This window comes from Manis pentadactyla, chromosome 15 (assembly GCF_030020395.1).
Source record: "Manis pentadactyla isolate mManPen7 chromosome 15, mManPen7.hap1, whole genome shotgun sequence".
In the NCBI taxonomy this organism is placed as follows: domain Eukaryota; kingdom Metazoa; phylum Chordata; class Mammalia; order Pholidota; family Manidae; genus Manis; species Manis pentadactyla.
In genome coordinates, this window is record NC_080033.1 from 83,251,132 (window position 1) to 83,264,165 (window position 13,034).

Genomic DNA, 13,034 nt, shown 5'->3' on the forward strand with positions numbered 1-13,034 from the left:
TTTCTACACAATTCGAGTTAAATGCAATCCAGTGACAGGCAGGGACTGAGATGGTTTCATGCTAGATGTCCACCCCAAGGATGTAGGGAAGCATTCATTCCCCACTGACTTACACACATTTTACCCAAGACTCCACCTGTCAGGAGCTTACCAGAAAGCATGGTCCTGGCGATGTTGGCATGCTGACAGGACGTTTCTATCTGCTCACACAGAAGGCGCAGGTCCCTGAAGAGCCACGCCACCACAGCCTGCATGTTGGCCTGGCTGGGGACACAGGCACACAGCTCACCCTGACCCACCGCCGGCTCTCTCACATTTGTTCATTATGAAACGTGGTCCAGTGGGTCAAGCAGGACCACCAGAGCCTCCTGACTCCAAGAAGTCACAACAGGGCCAGTGGCACACAAGGGGCACCCGGGACAGCTGCTACTGACATCAAAAATGATGATTTTCAGATGGTTTATGTATTTGGAGCAGCTTACTATTGTCCAGGGGAAAAAAAAGTTCAGTAATAATAATCAGAGACAAAGCAGACAGACAGTGGCAGCAACAGGCCACAGGCTGCCACCAAGGGTTAGGGTTAGGTCTGCAAACTCTAATCCAGTAGCAGGGGTAGCGAGGGGCCCACCTGTCTCCCCTGTCAGACTGGCAGCATTTCCCTGGTGACTAATGGTGTGCAGCATCTTTTCATATTTGGTCATTTGTGTACCTTCTGTAAAGAAATGTCTACTGAAATCCTTTATCCACTCTTAACAGGACTGTCTTTTTACTGTTAAGGTATAAGTTACTTATTCCAGACACTAGGTTCTCATCAGACAATTTGCAATTAACTTCTCCCATTCTACGGACTGCCTCTTCATGGTCTCAATTATGTTGACACACAGAAATTTTAAAAATCTGATGAAACATGATTGACCACGTTGCATAACTTTAGGTGTCATATCCAAGAAACCATTGGCTCATTCAAGGTCATGCAAATTTACCCCTACATTTTCTTCTAAGAGTTGTATAGTTTTAGCTCTATATTTAGGTTTTTGATGCATTTTGAGTTAACCACTGTGCATGATATGAGGTAGGGGTTCAACCCCATTCTTTTGCATGTAGGTGTCCTGTTGTCCCTGCACCACTTGCTGAAAAGACAGACTACTTTTTCCCCAATAAATGATCTTGGCATCCTTGTCAAAAATCAGCTGACCATAAATGTTCAAGTTTATGTCTGGACTCCAAATCCTATTCCATTGATCTATGTCTATCCTCATGCTGGTATCACTCATGATAACAGCAGTTTTGCACCAAGTTCTGAAAACAGGACAGTGTGGGTCCTCCAACTTTGTTCTTTCTGAAGAATTTTGGTTATTCAGGGTCCCTTGCATTTCCATCTTAATATTAGGATCAGCTTGTCAATGTCTGCAAAAAGCTAGCTGTGGTTCTGGTGGAGATCATACCTAACGCACAGAACCACTTTGGGAGTGCTGCCATCTTAACAGTATTAATTAAGCTGTCCAATCCATGAACATGGAATGTCTATTTATTTAGGTCCTAATTTCTTTCACTGATGTTTTATAGTTTTCAGTGCACATTCTTCCACTTCTTTAGCTTTATCCCTCATTTATCCTTTTGGTGCACTTTTAAATGGAATTATTTTCGTAATTTCATTTTCAGATCGTCCACTGTTATATAAAAACACAACTTATTTTTGTTTATTGATCTTGTATCCTACAATCTTGCTGACCTTGTTGATTTGCTCTAACACTTTCTGGATTCCTTAGGACTTTCTATATGCAAGATAATGTCATCTTCAAAGTCTTACTTCCTCCATTCCAACCTGGTTGCCTATTTTTTCCCTTGTCTAATTCCCTGGCTAGAAACTCCCGATAACGTTGGATAGAAGCATCTAGGATCTCAGTGTTCCCGATCTGAGGAGGAAAATCTTGGTCTTTCAGGATGGTGACACCAGCCGTGGGTTTGTCATGGAGGAAGTCACATTCTGTGCCTAGTTTTAGTTATCATGAAAGGGTACTGGACTTTGTTACTGCTTTTCCTGCATTAAGATGATCACTCTTGTCCTGTATGTTAACTGCCTTTCAGATATTAAACCAACCTTGTATTCTTTTTTTTTTAATTGAAGTATCATTGATATACAATCTTATATTGGTTACACATATACAATACAGTGGTTCAACAGTTACCTGTATTATTAAATCCTCACCCCCTCTAGTGCAGTTACCAACTGTCAACACAGGAAGATGTTACAGGATCATTGGCTATATTCTCTGTGCTGTACTACCGTCCCCGTGAACAATTTACATTGTGATTGCAAATTATTGTGCCCTTTTACCCTCCTCCGCCATGGTAACCATCAGTCACTTCTCAGTGTCTATGAGTCTACTGCTCTTTTGTTCATTGTTTTGCTTTTTATATTCCACAAATAAGTGAAATCATATGGTACTTGTCTTTCTCCACCTGGTTGGTTTATTTCACTGAGCATAATACCCTCTAGCCCCATCCATGCTGTTGCAAATGGCAAGATTTTTTTTTTTTAATGGCTGAATAATATTTTATTGTGTATATGTTCCACATCTTCTTTATCCATTCCTCTATGGATGGACATTTGGGTTGCTTCTGTATCTTGGCTATTGTAAATAATGTGGTAGGAAACATAGGGGTGCATATATATTTTCAAATCAGGAATTTAAATCAACCCTGCATTTAAGGATCTCATATATTATGGTGTTTAATCCCATTGCATTGCTGGACTCAGTTTGAAAATATTTCATTGGGAATTTTTGCATCTATTTTGATAAGAAACCTTGGTCTATAGTTTTATTGTCTTGTGGTGTCTTTGTCTGGCTTTGGTATTAGGGTAAAATGGCCTCATGGAAAAAGTTGGGAAGTGTTCCCTCTTTATTTTCTGAAAGAACTTATAAGGAAATGGCACATTTTTCCTTTAAATGTTTAGAATTCTCTAGTGAAGTCATCTGGGCCTGAGATTTCCTGCAGGAAGATATTAAATTATTAACTCAATTTTCTTTCTTGTTACACATCTACTTAGACTTTTTCTTTTTAAGCCATTTGCAGTCATTTCTGGAAATGTGTCCATTTTATGTCTTCTAATTTATTGGCATAAAATTGTTCATGGTCTTTTAAGTTCCATAAGGTCAACAGTGATATCCCTTCTTTCATCTCTGATTTGGATCATTTGTGCCTTTTTTTCTTGGTTTATCAATTTTGTCAGTTTTTCAAAGAACCAATTTTTGGCTTCATCAATCTTCTCTATGGTTTGTTTTCCATTTCACTGATTTCTACTGATCCTTATGTTCTTCCGTCTGCTTTGGGTTTAGTTTGTTCTTCTCTAGTTTCTTAAGATCAAAGCTTAGATCGCTGATATGAGATTTTTTTTTCTAACACCTATAAATTTCCCTCTGAGCAGTCCTTTGGGTGCATCCCATAAATTCTGGCATATTGTTTTCACTTGTATTTGTCTCAAGGCATTTTCTAATTTCCCTTGTGATTTTTTTCTTTGACCCACTGATTACTTAAAAGTGCATTGCTTAATTTCCAGATAGTATGGGTTTCCCAATTTCCTTCTGTTGTTGATTCTAAGTTCCTTTGTGGCTGGAGGACTTTCAGGGCATGACCTCAACCCTTTTAAATTTACCCCAACTTGTTTTATAGCCTGAACTCTATGCTGTCCTGGAGATTGCTCCGCACTTAAGAACGTGTACTCGGCTACTGCTGGGCTGCACTCTCTAGGTGCCAGTCAGGCCAGGCTGGCTGCGGTGCCGTCCTCACCGCTCATCTGGCAGGCTGCCTTTCCAGCCTGCAAAGTGCACTGCTGAAGGCTCCATCACTTGGAGACATCTGTCTCCCCCTTTAATTCTGTCACTTTTTGCTTTATATATTTTTTTGGTATTGACACTAGATGCATATATTAGGCAATGTTTTTCACATATGTTCCTTAATCTTTTCTTTTCTAACTTCTGGGATTTGTATCCTATTTTGGCCTTCCACATGTCAAGATTACAAAAACAGTCTTATGTAATTTCTTCTAGTACTTTTTAAATCTCCATTTTTTCCTTTCTTTGATTTGTGTGGCATTTTTTTTGGTGTAAGGTAAAGATCCAACTTTTTAAATCCAGATGTGACCCATGTATTTCAATATGGCATTTTCAGTTGTTTTTGAATTGCTCAAACTAGACACCCCCTGGTTTCCCAACCAGAAATTATACATAAGCCTTCAGCCTGTGTTCAGCCAGGGGAGGAACACTGCCTGGCGACCTAGAGCAAGGGTGGTGATCAGTGTAGGGGTCCCAATGCCCCATCGGTTCTACCTGGGCCCCGCCACTCCACCCTCTCCTTAGAGGTGCTATCCATTCCTGAGTCTTAGGAAGAAAGGGAAGAAACTGGATTGGTTCTCTTCTTTCCACAGTCGGCTAAGGACAAGTCTATCTCATTTGCCGAGTCAGTGACCACTGGTCTATCTGCCTCCAAAACCTTGTTTTTGTTTTCTCCTCTCCTATACTCATCCATCCTTATGGGGTTATGCCTTTTTATAAAATCCCATTCTGACTCTTGGTGGGATTTCAGGGGAGAAGAAAAGTAGTTCCACACATTCTATCAACCTTAATTACCTTTTAAGGATTCAAAAGTATTGTACCACATGATTTAATTTATCTTATACAAAGAAAATATCACCAAGTCTGTGCATGATAATGACATCAGTTATAACAAATATTCTCCTTAAATAATAAAGTAATGGTTTCCTTAGGTGATTTTTTAGCTTTGCTATACAAATAAATCAAGCTAGACTAGTATTACATGATTCATTTTTGTAATCTAAAGCAACATGAAACCTCATTGGTACCTTTCCAGCAGCTCTTGGAGGCTCACAATGTTTTGTAGATGAAGATGCCACACAGCTTCAAGCAACAGAGAATTCTGAAGAAAATGACAGTGCTATGAGTCCTTCATGCACAGATATTCCTATAAAATGCTCAGCCTGTATTCTTAACCACCATGTTCTATCAAAAATTAAAGTGGAGTAATAGCCATTGCAGCATGTATTATTCACTATAGTTTTAAAGCCCATCAAGCCTCAGATACACCGTCACCACCTCACCTCTTCCTCCTCCCCACCCATGCCACTGTTCACACACTGAGATTTGCACCCTGCCCGGAGTCTAGCTGAACCCACTTCGAGGCCTTTCTCCACCGTGGCTGACACAAGATCCTAAAGTAGAAACATGACACATCAACCTCTTCTCTTCTTTAGAACCCCCAGTGGCTCTTCCCAGCTTTCAAGACAAACTTCAGACCCTCTGACATGGCCCAGGCTTGTTGTGACCCTCCCTTCCAGAGCTGACATCCAATACCCTCCTCAGATGCCCTGCCCGTCTGCTCCCTCTCCTACTGCCTGTGCCCTCAGCCCACTCACTTCGGCTGATTCATGCTCTTCCTTCAATGCCACGCAACCACCAGCAACTCTGTAAAGCCTTTCCTAACCATCTAGTCAGACACAAGCATTCACTCTTCTCTATTTATCTGTGAACACCTGGCATGCACTTAGTGGCCCCTTCCCCAACCTCCGTGGTTACTCCCGAGTGTAGGGGACCATACCCATGCCTGACAAACCCACTGAGTTCTGAGACACATGCTGGGTAAGAGGGGGAAGCCAGGGTACCATCCCTTGGCTGTCCCCCCCTTTTCCTGTGTTCTCACTGACCTCATTTAATGACCCAGCAGTCACTGTGAGTTCTTTCACCTATTCAAAAGTCTGTAAGCCTGCTGAGTTCAAAATGCTTCAAAAATAAAGTAAAAATAAAAAAACTAAGAATAATTTTAAATTATGTTTTTCTAGTTCCCTCAACTGCCCTGGAAAATTGTTTATGACTCACCTAAGAAGGCAGAACACTAAGTTTCTGTGGTACATTCTAATAAGTATCACAAATGACGGGGGGATGTTTGACAGACATGGCTAGCAAGGTGCTCCCTCCGACTGTCTGTAACCAAGGAGATGCTTGATGGAATTCCTAAAAACACCTCGGGATTCTGCCAGCTCCACTCACATCAATTACTGTGATCAAATAATCCTGCAGAGAGGCAGGAAATGCTTTTTCTAGTCTTTTAAGGCCCCTGGAGCCAGTGTTGTGGGGTCAGACTTACCTGCACTTTCCACAGTTCTTGACAAAGGAAGCCACGGGAGAGCAGACTCTGTGCTAATAAATACTGTGCAATCGTTAACAAGGGAGACAGCTTTCCCTGAAAAGAGATGTTAAACTTTTTTAAAAAGCAGGTGAATATCTGAAATATTAAAGAAATATCCCATTTTCCCAAACAGCTAGAGGCAACAAGTAGCAGGGGTCCCTGATCTGTGGGCGCCTCACCCTCTGCTCCGCAGTCAGCAGCACCCGGGGGGAAGGCTCACCATCCACCTCACAGACCTGCACCAAGCTCGCGGCTACTGTCTGGCTGGACAGGACAGCCACTGGAACCCCCAGTCGAGAGGCCTGATCCCGCAGTGCAGAGCCTGGAGACAAACGATCGTGGAAGGCACTACAAAATCTGACAGAAGACTGGTCATTTAAGTGCCTCCAAAATTGTAGCACCTCAGAAAGCTGCCTTTGGAGAGGGAAGATAGGTCCCAAAGGAAAAACATGAGGCACGAAATTAAGAGTGTTTCAGAACTGAAACAGCTCACAAGATAAGCAGGGGCAGTGTCCGGAGCCCAGCTGGACACACATGTTTGTGTGTTTTGTGTGACACAGAGAAAACCTGGCAGATATAGTCTAAGAATTTCACCAACTCTTCCCAGAGGAGCACAATAATTGAGAACTATAGCGAGATCCAAGGGAACTCCTGTTTTCCTGATCACTTCAGCATCACAGACAGATGGCTCCCTTTGACTTTACATTGAGGTTTAAGTAGAAACTGGGTCAGGTTTCCCAGTGCTGTGACACGCACAGGGGGGACCACACAGGCCACAGGTGTGCTTGTCCTGGGGCTCCAGGTGGAACCTGGATGCTGCCAAGTGGCAGCCATCAGCCCCCTGGGCAACCAGCTTTTAGTCTGCACTCAGTGAGGGGAAACGCCAGCAGACTGGGAACAGATAATGCTCACAAGCAAACTGTTTTCTAACATGACTTCCAAAGCTTAGTATCTTTTTAAATAGGAAGCTATAGCATGTGCCTATTACATTTAAAGCTCTGGAAGCACACACCAGTATGTAAGTGAAAACACTTAACAGTTGTTACTAAGATTCCACAACACAATTAGAATTTATCAATTACTGTGATCAAATAATTCATGGCAGAGAGACAGAAAGTACTTTTTCTAGCCTTTTATTTCCAAATTGTTTCCATGGGAAAGTTTATTTGTTTTTATTTACAAGGCTGTTATCTTTTTTACATAAGCATGAATAAGTATGGTAGCCACTATATGCAGCAGGAAAACCACTAAAAAATTCACAAATTAACGGTGTGTTTATATTTCTGCAGTCAAGATTAAGAGCTTCTTACGTAAACTCTTACACATTCATCCAAATCGCCACACAAGAAAGTGTGTGTCAGAGCTTGGTTCCCTGGAACGAACAGTGCTGCATAATTTGTGAAAATTAGTATCATTTGCCAATGACTATAGCAATCCGTTGTCAAGGTAAGCCTATTGAGATAATTTTATAAGAGACTTAAAACAAGTCGTTAGTTAACATTTTTGAAATTAGTCACTGTGTAATAAAAATGCAAGTAACCAGAAAATAACTTATTTCTTGTTATTTCCTGTTTTGCATATTCTCCAATTGTTGGTGGGGGGCGGGTTACACCTCCACGCACGTGTTTCCTGCTGGCCCTCCCCACCCCGCACAGGCTGCTTTCACTGCTTCCATGGATGAGGGCACCTTACTGTCCCATGTTTTCCAAAGAGACACTTTGGTTCTGTTTCTCAGAATTGCACTGAGGCCCACGCTGAGCCAGACACGGTGTTAAACAGCAGCCTCATAACTTACCCGAACTCAGTCACCAACACATGACTAGGCCATGGCGACCTGTCTAAGTCGAAGCCGTTCCCCGGGGGAAATTCAACTGCTTATCCTAAGCAAATGGAGGTCACTTTGCATAAAGCTCTTCTGCAACTCAGTAAAGAAAACGAAGCCCCAGCTTACCTAGGAGCGAGCTAGTAAGGAGGGCACAGGCCTCAGGGCTGTCCTGACCGCTCGGCTGGCTGAGACAGAGCTCTTGACGTGGGGTGCCTTCCACCTAGAACACCGAGCACAAAGAACCACAACTGTGTGGGCACAATGTCTGCCTACTGCGCTCTTCTCAAATATTTTGAGGCAAAACATCTTAAAAAGTGGAAGTTATTAAAGCCTTTTGAGAGTTACTGAATTCATGTTTGAACTTCTTTTACTTGTAAAAGGGTGCCTTTCCCAATTTTTCCCTCACTTAGTCAGCAATTAACAGGTGCTCTGCCAGACGCCCCTGACGCTTCCCACGTCTGTTCCTGAAGATCATGTCTTGGGGGGCTCAAACAACCTAAACCTGCCTACAAAGGCCAAAGTCCGCTCCCCTCTTACCTCCAGCATAAGGTCATCCAGGCTCAGATGGCGCATGAGGAGGCGCACGGCGGACTCCCGCAGCTGCTGCTCCCCGCCCGCATCCAATTTTTGTCTCTTGACCCTTCCCGCTGAGGGGGAAACCAGGTTCCATTTTAACACTCTAGAACACCTGGAAGGGACACTAACTACCGGGACCCCCAGAAGATGCACCCGGGGACGCGTTGTGTCGTGGGATTCCTGCCAGAAACGCAAACCTCAATCTAATCGTGAGAAAACACTGGACATATTCTACAAAAGGAGGGCTGGTGCTCCACTCGTGCACGTCGGGAAAGATGAGAGACACGGCGGGACCTGAGGAACGCCGGGGCAGGCGGGGCCCCGGGACACCAGGCTGGCCTGCGCTGCGCCGGAGCTGTGGGCAGCGGGGCCAACACGGCGCCCAGAGGCAACTCCTTTCTGTGAGGCTGTCCGCGCGCGCTGCCCCGAAGCCCCACTTCGGAGAAGCGACCGGCCCGCGCTCCCAGAGCCCACCTACCCAGCAGCTCAGCCCAGCTCGGCCTGCGGCCCCGCGGCCCCGGACCGCAGGCGGTGGCCGGAGCCCCCGGACCTGACATGCCGACAACGGAGTTCCTCGGGATACTAGCGACACCCAGCCCGCGCCGCCAGCCCATTGGCTGTTGCCTGAGCCTCCTGCCCTTTTTCTGCGGAGAGAGCTGCCTTTGCACTGGTTGTAGCCTGCACCGCCCACCAGCGCCCGCCAATTGGCTGAGGCTGGGGCTTCCCGCCCACTTCCTACGGACCGAGCTGCCCTCCTATTGCGTGCGGTCCGCACCACCCGTCCATCCACTGCCCGCCCATTTGCTATGGACAGAACCGCCCTTCCACTGGCTGCGACCCGCGCTGCTCTCCCAATGGTCGCAGCCTGGCGAGAGCGGCCATTGGCTGTGGCACGCACTGCTCTCCATTGGCGGCAAACCTCTCTACCCTCTCATTAGCTGAGACCAAGAGTGCCCACCTTCCTTTGGCCTGCCAGGCTCCCTATTGGCTGATAGCGGAGCCATCCTGCAAATGGCTGACGGCTTGTACGCATGTCCATTGGGTACAGCCCTCGCCAACCTCCAATTTCCTTCATCCCTCGCTGGCCTCCCATTGGCTGTGGCCCACTGTGCCCTTCCATTGGCTGATGCCCCTCTGCCTTTCAGGGACTAAGGATATCTCTGCCTCTCATTGGCTGCAGCCCTTGCACCCACCCACTGCTTCGGTGGGCAGAACACGCCCCTTGACTGGCGGCTACTCGGCCACACCCAGCTAGGGCGGAGGCCTCGCGCCACGGCCATCTTGGTGGTGGCCAGGAAAGGGGACCCCGACCCGGAAGACAGTGGGGATGCAGCGCGTATGGCCTCCTTCCGGCGTGGCTCCCGCTGGTCACTACCAAGAGCTGATCCTGAAGAAGCTGCCTGACAACCACGAGTCCGGGGAGGTCGTGCGCGGCCGAGTGGCCGCGGCCCTGAGATCGTGGAGGGGATGCACGTTGGCTTTCCCCGACCCGGTGGGGCCGCCGTTTCTTTCTGTCTGCTGCGAACTGGGCGAGCGGGGCTCCCTGTAGAGCGCGCCGCGCAGACGGACACCTCAGGGCCCAGGCCCGGGGCCGCAGCAGCCGCCCCAGCACCCTCCCCTGCTGTCTGCCTTCCCGGAAGCCCGGGGACGGCGACTTCACTCTCGCGCTCCCTCTACCTTTGCGCCTGCGCCCTGACGGCGCCCGTGTAGCCCCACGTGACCTGCACGCCTCCTGTGCCAGACGTGAGTGTGGCAGATTTTCCTGGGCCTGCCCTGTGTCTCCTTTTCTGACCATCTCATAAGAGGCTAGGAAACAGGTTTCTTGTTAAGGTTTGGGCAGCTGAAGCCCAGAAGGGTGGAGCCCTCCAAGCTCGGTGTGTGCACTGCCGGGGCAGGGCGGTGAACGACTCCCCCCAAGGGAAAAAATTGTACAGGGCAGTGGAACAAGACACAAGTCTCCCTGCCTCCTGCATGGAGAGATTTGTCAGATATGTTTAGACCATTGGTCAACACGTGTTGGGTGAAAAATGCGGGGAAGGTGTCCCGGGTCGTCTGGCTCTTCAGAAGAAGGGTGAATTGGAAAAACATTTTGCATCCTGTAAGCCTCCTTCACTGCTCACACAGCGCACTTCCTTCTTACTCTTCTGGTCGCCAAATGCCGGGGGTCGGGGTCAGTCACCCCGCACCAAGCGAGTCTCCGAGAACACCCCGTGTTTCCTCTAACCCAACTCAATTCTGACGCACCTACCTGGAGATGGCGTCAGACCCCACAGGCTAAGGGCTCAGCCCCTACTTGAGTTGCCAATTCCAAGCAGTGGAGCCCTGGTTTACCCACAGCTTCAGTCCAATTTAGCAAATGATTTCGGTGTCCTTTGGTTAATTTAATTGGGTTAATTTGCTAGAGTAGCTCATGGAACTGTTAGGGGGCATTGTGTATTTTCCTCCGTTCTTGTCCCCACCGCAATAAAGATTTGAAAGGCAGAGACACAGTAATGAAACAGTAAAAGTTTTAAAGTCACCAAAAGAAAAAGTGCAGCAGGCGATCTCAGGGAGAGGCACCTTGAAAAGTTTAAGTTTTAACGAAAGAGAGAAAGTCTATACATTTAGTGCAGACAACCTCAGAGAGAGAAGCGCACTGAAAGGTTTGGGGTCTGGGGTTTTATAGCCTGTTGAGGATTTTCAGGAAAGTGACAGAGGGCCAGGTGTGGACCTACCAAATGGTCTCAGAATGTTAATCTTTGATAAGACATTGTTTCCTTTTTTTTTTTTTAACTCAACCCAAGAAATATACTGCCTTGATTCTTTTCCAGGATATCAGCTTCTGTCTGGAAGCATATCAAGACTGTCTGCCTTGCCTCCAGTGTGGGCTGAGCCACTGTCTGTTTAATTGAAATGCAATCTTAGCTTTAAGATAGAATTCTCCCTGAATAAGCTGGACCTTTGAGCAGGTGCTAAAATAAATCTTAAAATGGTATGTTCTAATTGACACAGTGAAAACATAGGCTGTGCTGAGATACTTTTCCTTACCTGGGGAGTATTCAGACTTTTAGGCCAAGTTGCTCTTGGCTTTTTTGAGCTTTAACTCATTAACTCTGGGTCTTTTTTAGTGGACTTTCCTGGCCTTTTCTTTCCATCCAGCTCATATCTATTTTCCTGCCTAACAGAACTCAGGAAAACTTGTTTACTGGCTTATTAAAGTACATGATAAAAGACACAGATGAAAAGCCAGGTGAAGAGATGCACAGGGTGAGCAAGGTCTGGAGTGTCCTGGGCTCAGGACCTTTTGTGCCCCTGGAGTTGGGGTGTCACCCAGTGTGCAAATGTTCACCACCCAGAAGCTCCTTGAACCCCATACTTTTGGAATTTTAAGAAGGCTTCTTCACATAGGCATTAGCTCCATGTCCAGCCCCTGTGCCCTCTCTGGAGGTGGGGTACAACTGAAAGTTCCAAGATGTTAATCGTGGCTTGGTCTTCCTGGTGACCAGCCCCTACCCAGGAGCCACCCAGAGTCACCTCACTAGAAAAAAAGATGCTCCCATTGCTCTCATCACTTAGGAAAGCACAAGGGTTCGTGATCCCTGTGCCAGCAGTTGGGGGCAGGTACACACATTTTAAGGGGCTAGAAGAGCTGAGTCACCACCCAGCTCAGGCTCAGCCTCCAGGTTTGTATCCATCAGCAGGAAGACCTTCGCAATGCAGGGTGTACTCCAGCACCAACTCTGTGTTACCTTCCAGGCTGCTGGCCGCTCTTCAGGTTTGTCTATGCAGCTATCCTGCTAACTGCTGCAGGGCCTGACCCAGCTTTGGGGCAATGAACTTGGGCGAAGCACTGCCCAGGCTCTGTGGTGGGGCATGACCCATATGGTGTCGCCCTCTCTGAGGACTGCAAAATTGGCCACGAGCCCTCGCTCTGTCAAGAGGTGGAGTCTTTTTCGCCATCCCTTCAGTTTGGGCTGATGAGACAAGGTATGTGGTACGAACAGAAGCTTGGAGAGAGTGCTTCAGAGCTTGGAATTCTGGCCCACAAGAATACACCTCAGCCAGCCTGCCTAAGGACCAGGCCAGGGGAAAACAGTGGGTGCCCAGTGACCAGTCGAGCTCTGGCCAGCAGCCTGCCTACCTGGGAATGAGGCCATCACAGGCCTTCCAAACACCGATTACTTTAAGCCACTGAATCTTGGGGTGGTGTATTACAGAGTGACAAACAGTGGTACATTCCTGTACACACATTCATTATAGGATCCCAGGCCATTAATGCGATTCCAAGTGACAGGCAGGAAAGGAGGCATTCTCCACTACTGTGCAGCAGAGACAGGACCCCAGAGCCCAAGCTCTTAGACATCACATGCTGTGGGGCCAGAGGGCGCAGGGTGCGAGATCCCTGCATGGAGGGCGTGGAGGAGCCTCCTGGGTTTTGACTCCAGGTAAT

At 47.0% G+C, this 13,034-nt stretch overlaps 1 protein-coding gene across 4 annotated transcripts in view; it reads right to left on the bottom strand.

The window, feature by feature from the left end:
• The window catches only part of FANCA (FA complementation group A), a 43,986-nt gene extending 34,752 nt beyond the window's left edge, over nt 1-9,234 (bottom strand). For 2 of the 4 annotated variants that reach the window (XR_005032461.2, XM_057493043.1), the window contains exons 1-7: nt 9,084-9,234; nt 8,567-8,676; nt 8,156-8,249; nt 6,384-6,526; nt 6,163-6,258; nt 4,865-4,938; nt 152-264 (exon numbers count right to left, since the gene is read on the bottom strand). Coding sequence is in view for 2 of the 4 variants with exons in the window: in XM_057493043.1 (XP_057349026.1) it covers nt 152-264; nt 4,865-4,938; nt 6,163-6,258; nt 6,384-6,526; nt 8,156-8,249; nt 8,567-8,676; nt 9,084-9,219 (766 nt within the window). In the remaining 2 variants the exon portion in view is untranslated. The remainder of the gene's footprint in view (nt 1-151; nt 265-4,864; nt 4,939-6,162; nt 6,259-6,383; nt 6,527-8,155; nt 8,250-8,566; nt 8,677-9,083) is intronic. The other 2 variants (XR_008994070.1, XM_036924299.2) reach the window with 2 other exon arrangements.
• Between the last annotated feature and the right edge of the window lie 3,800 nt (nt 9,235-13,034).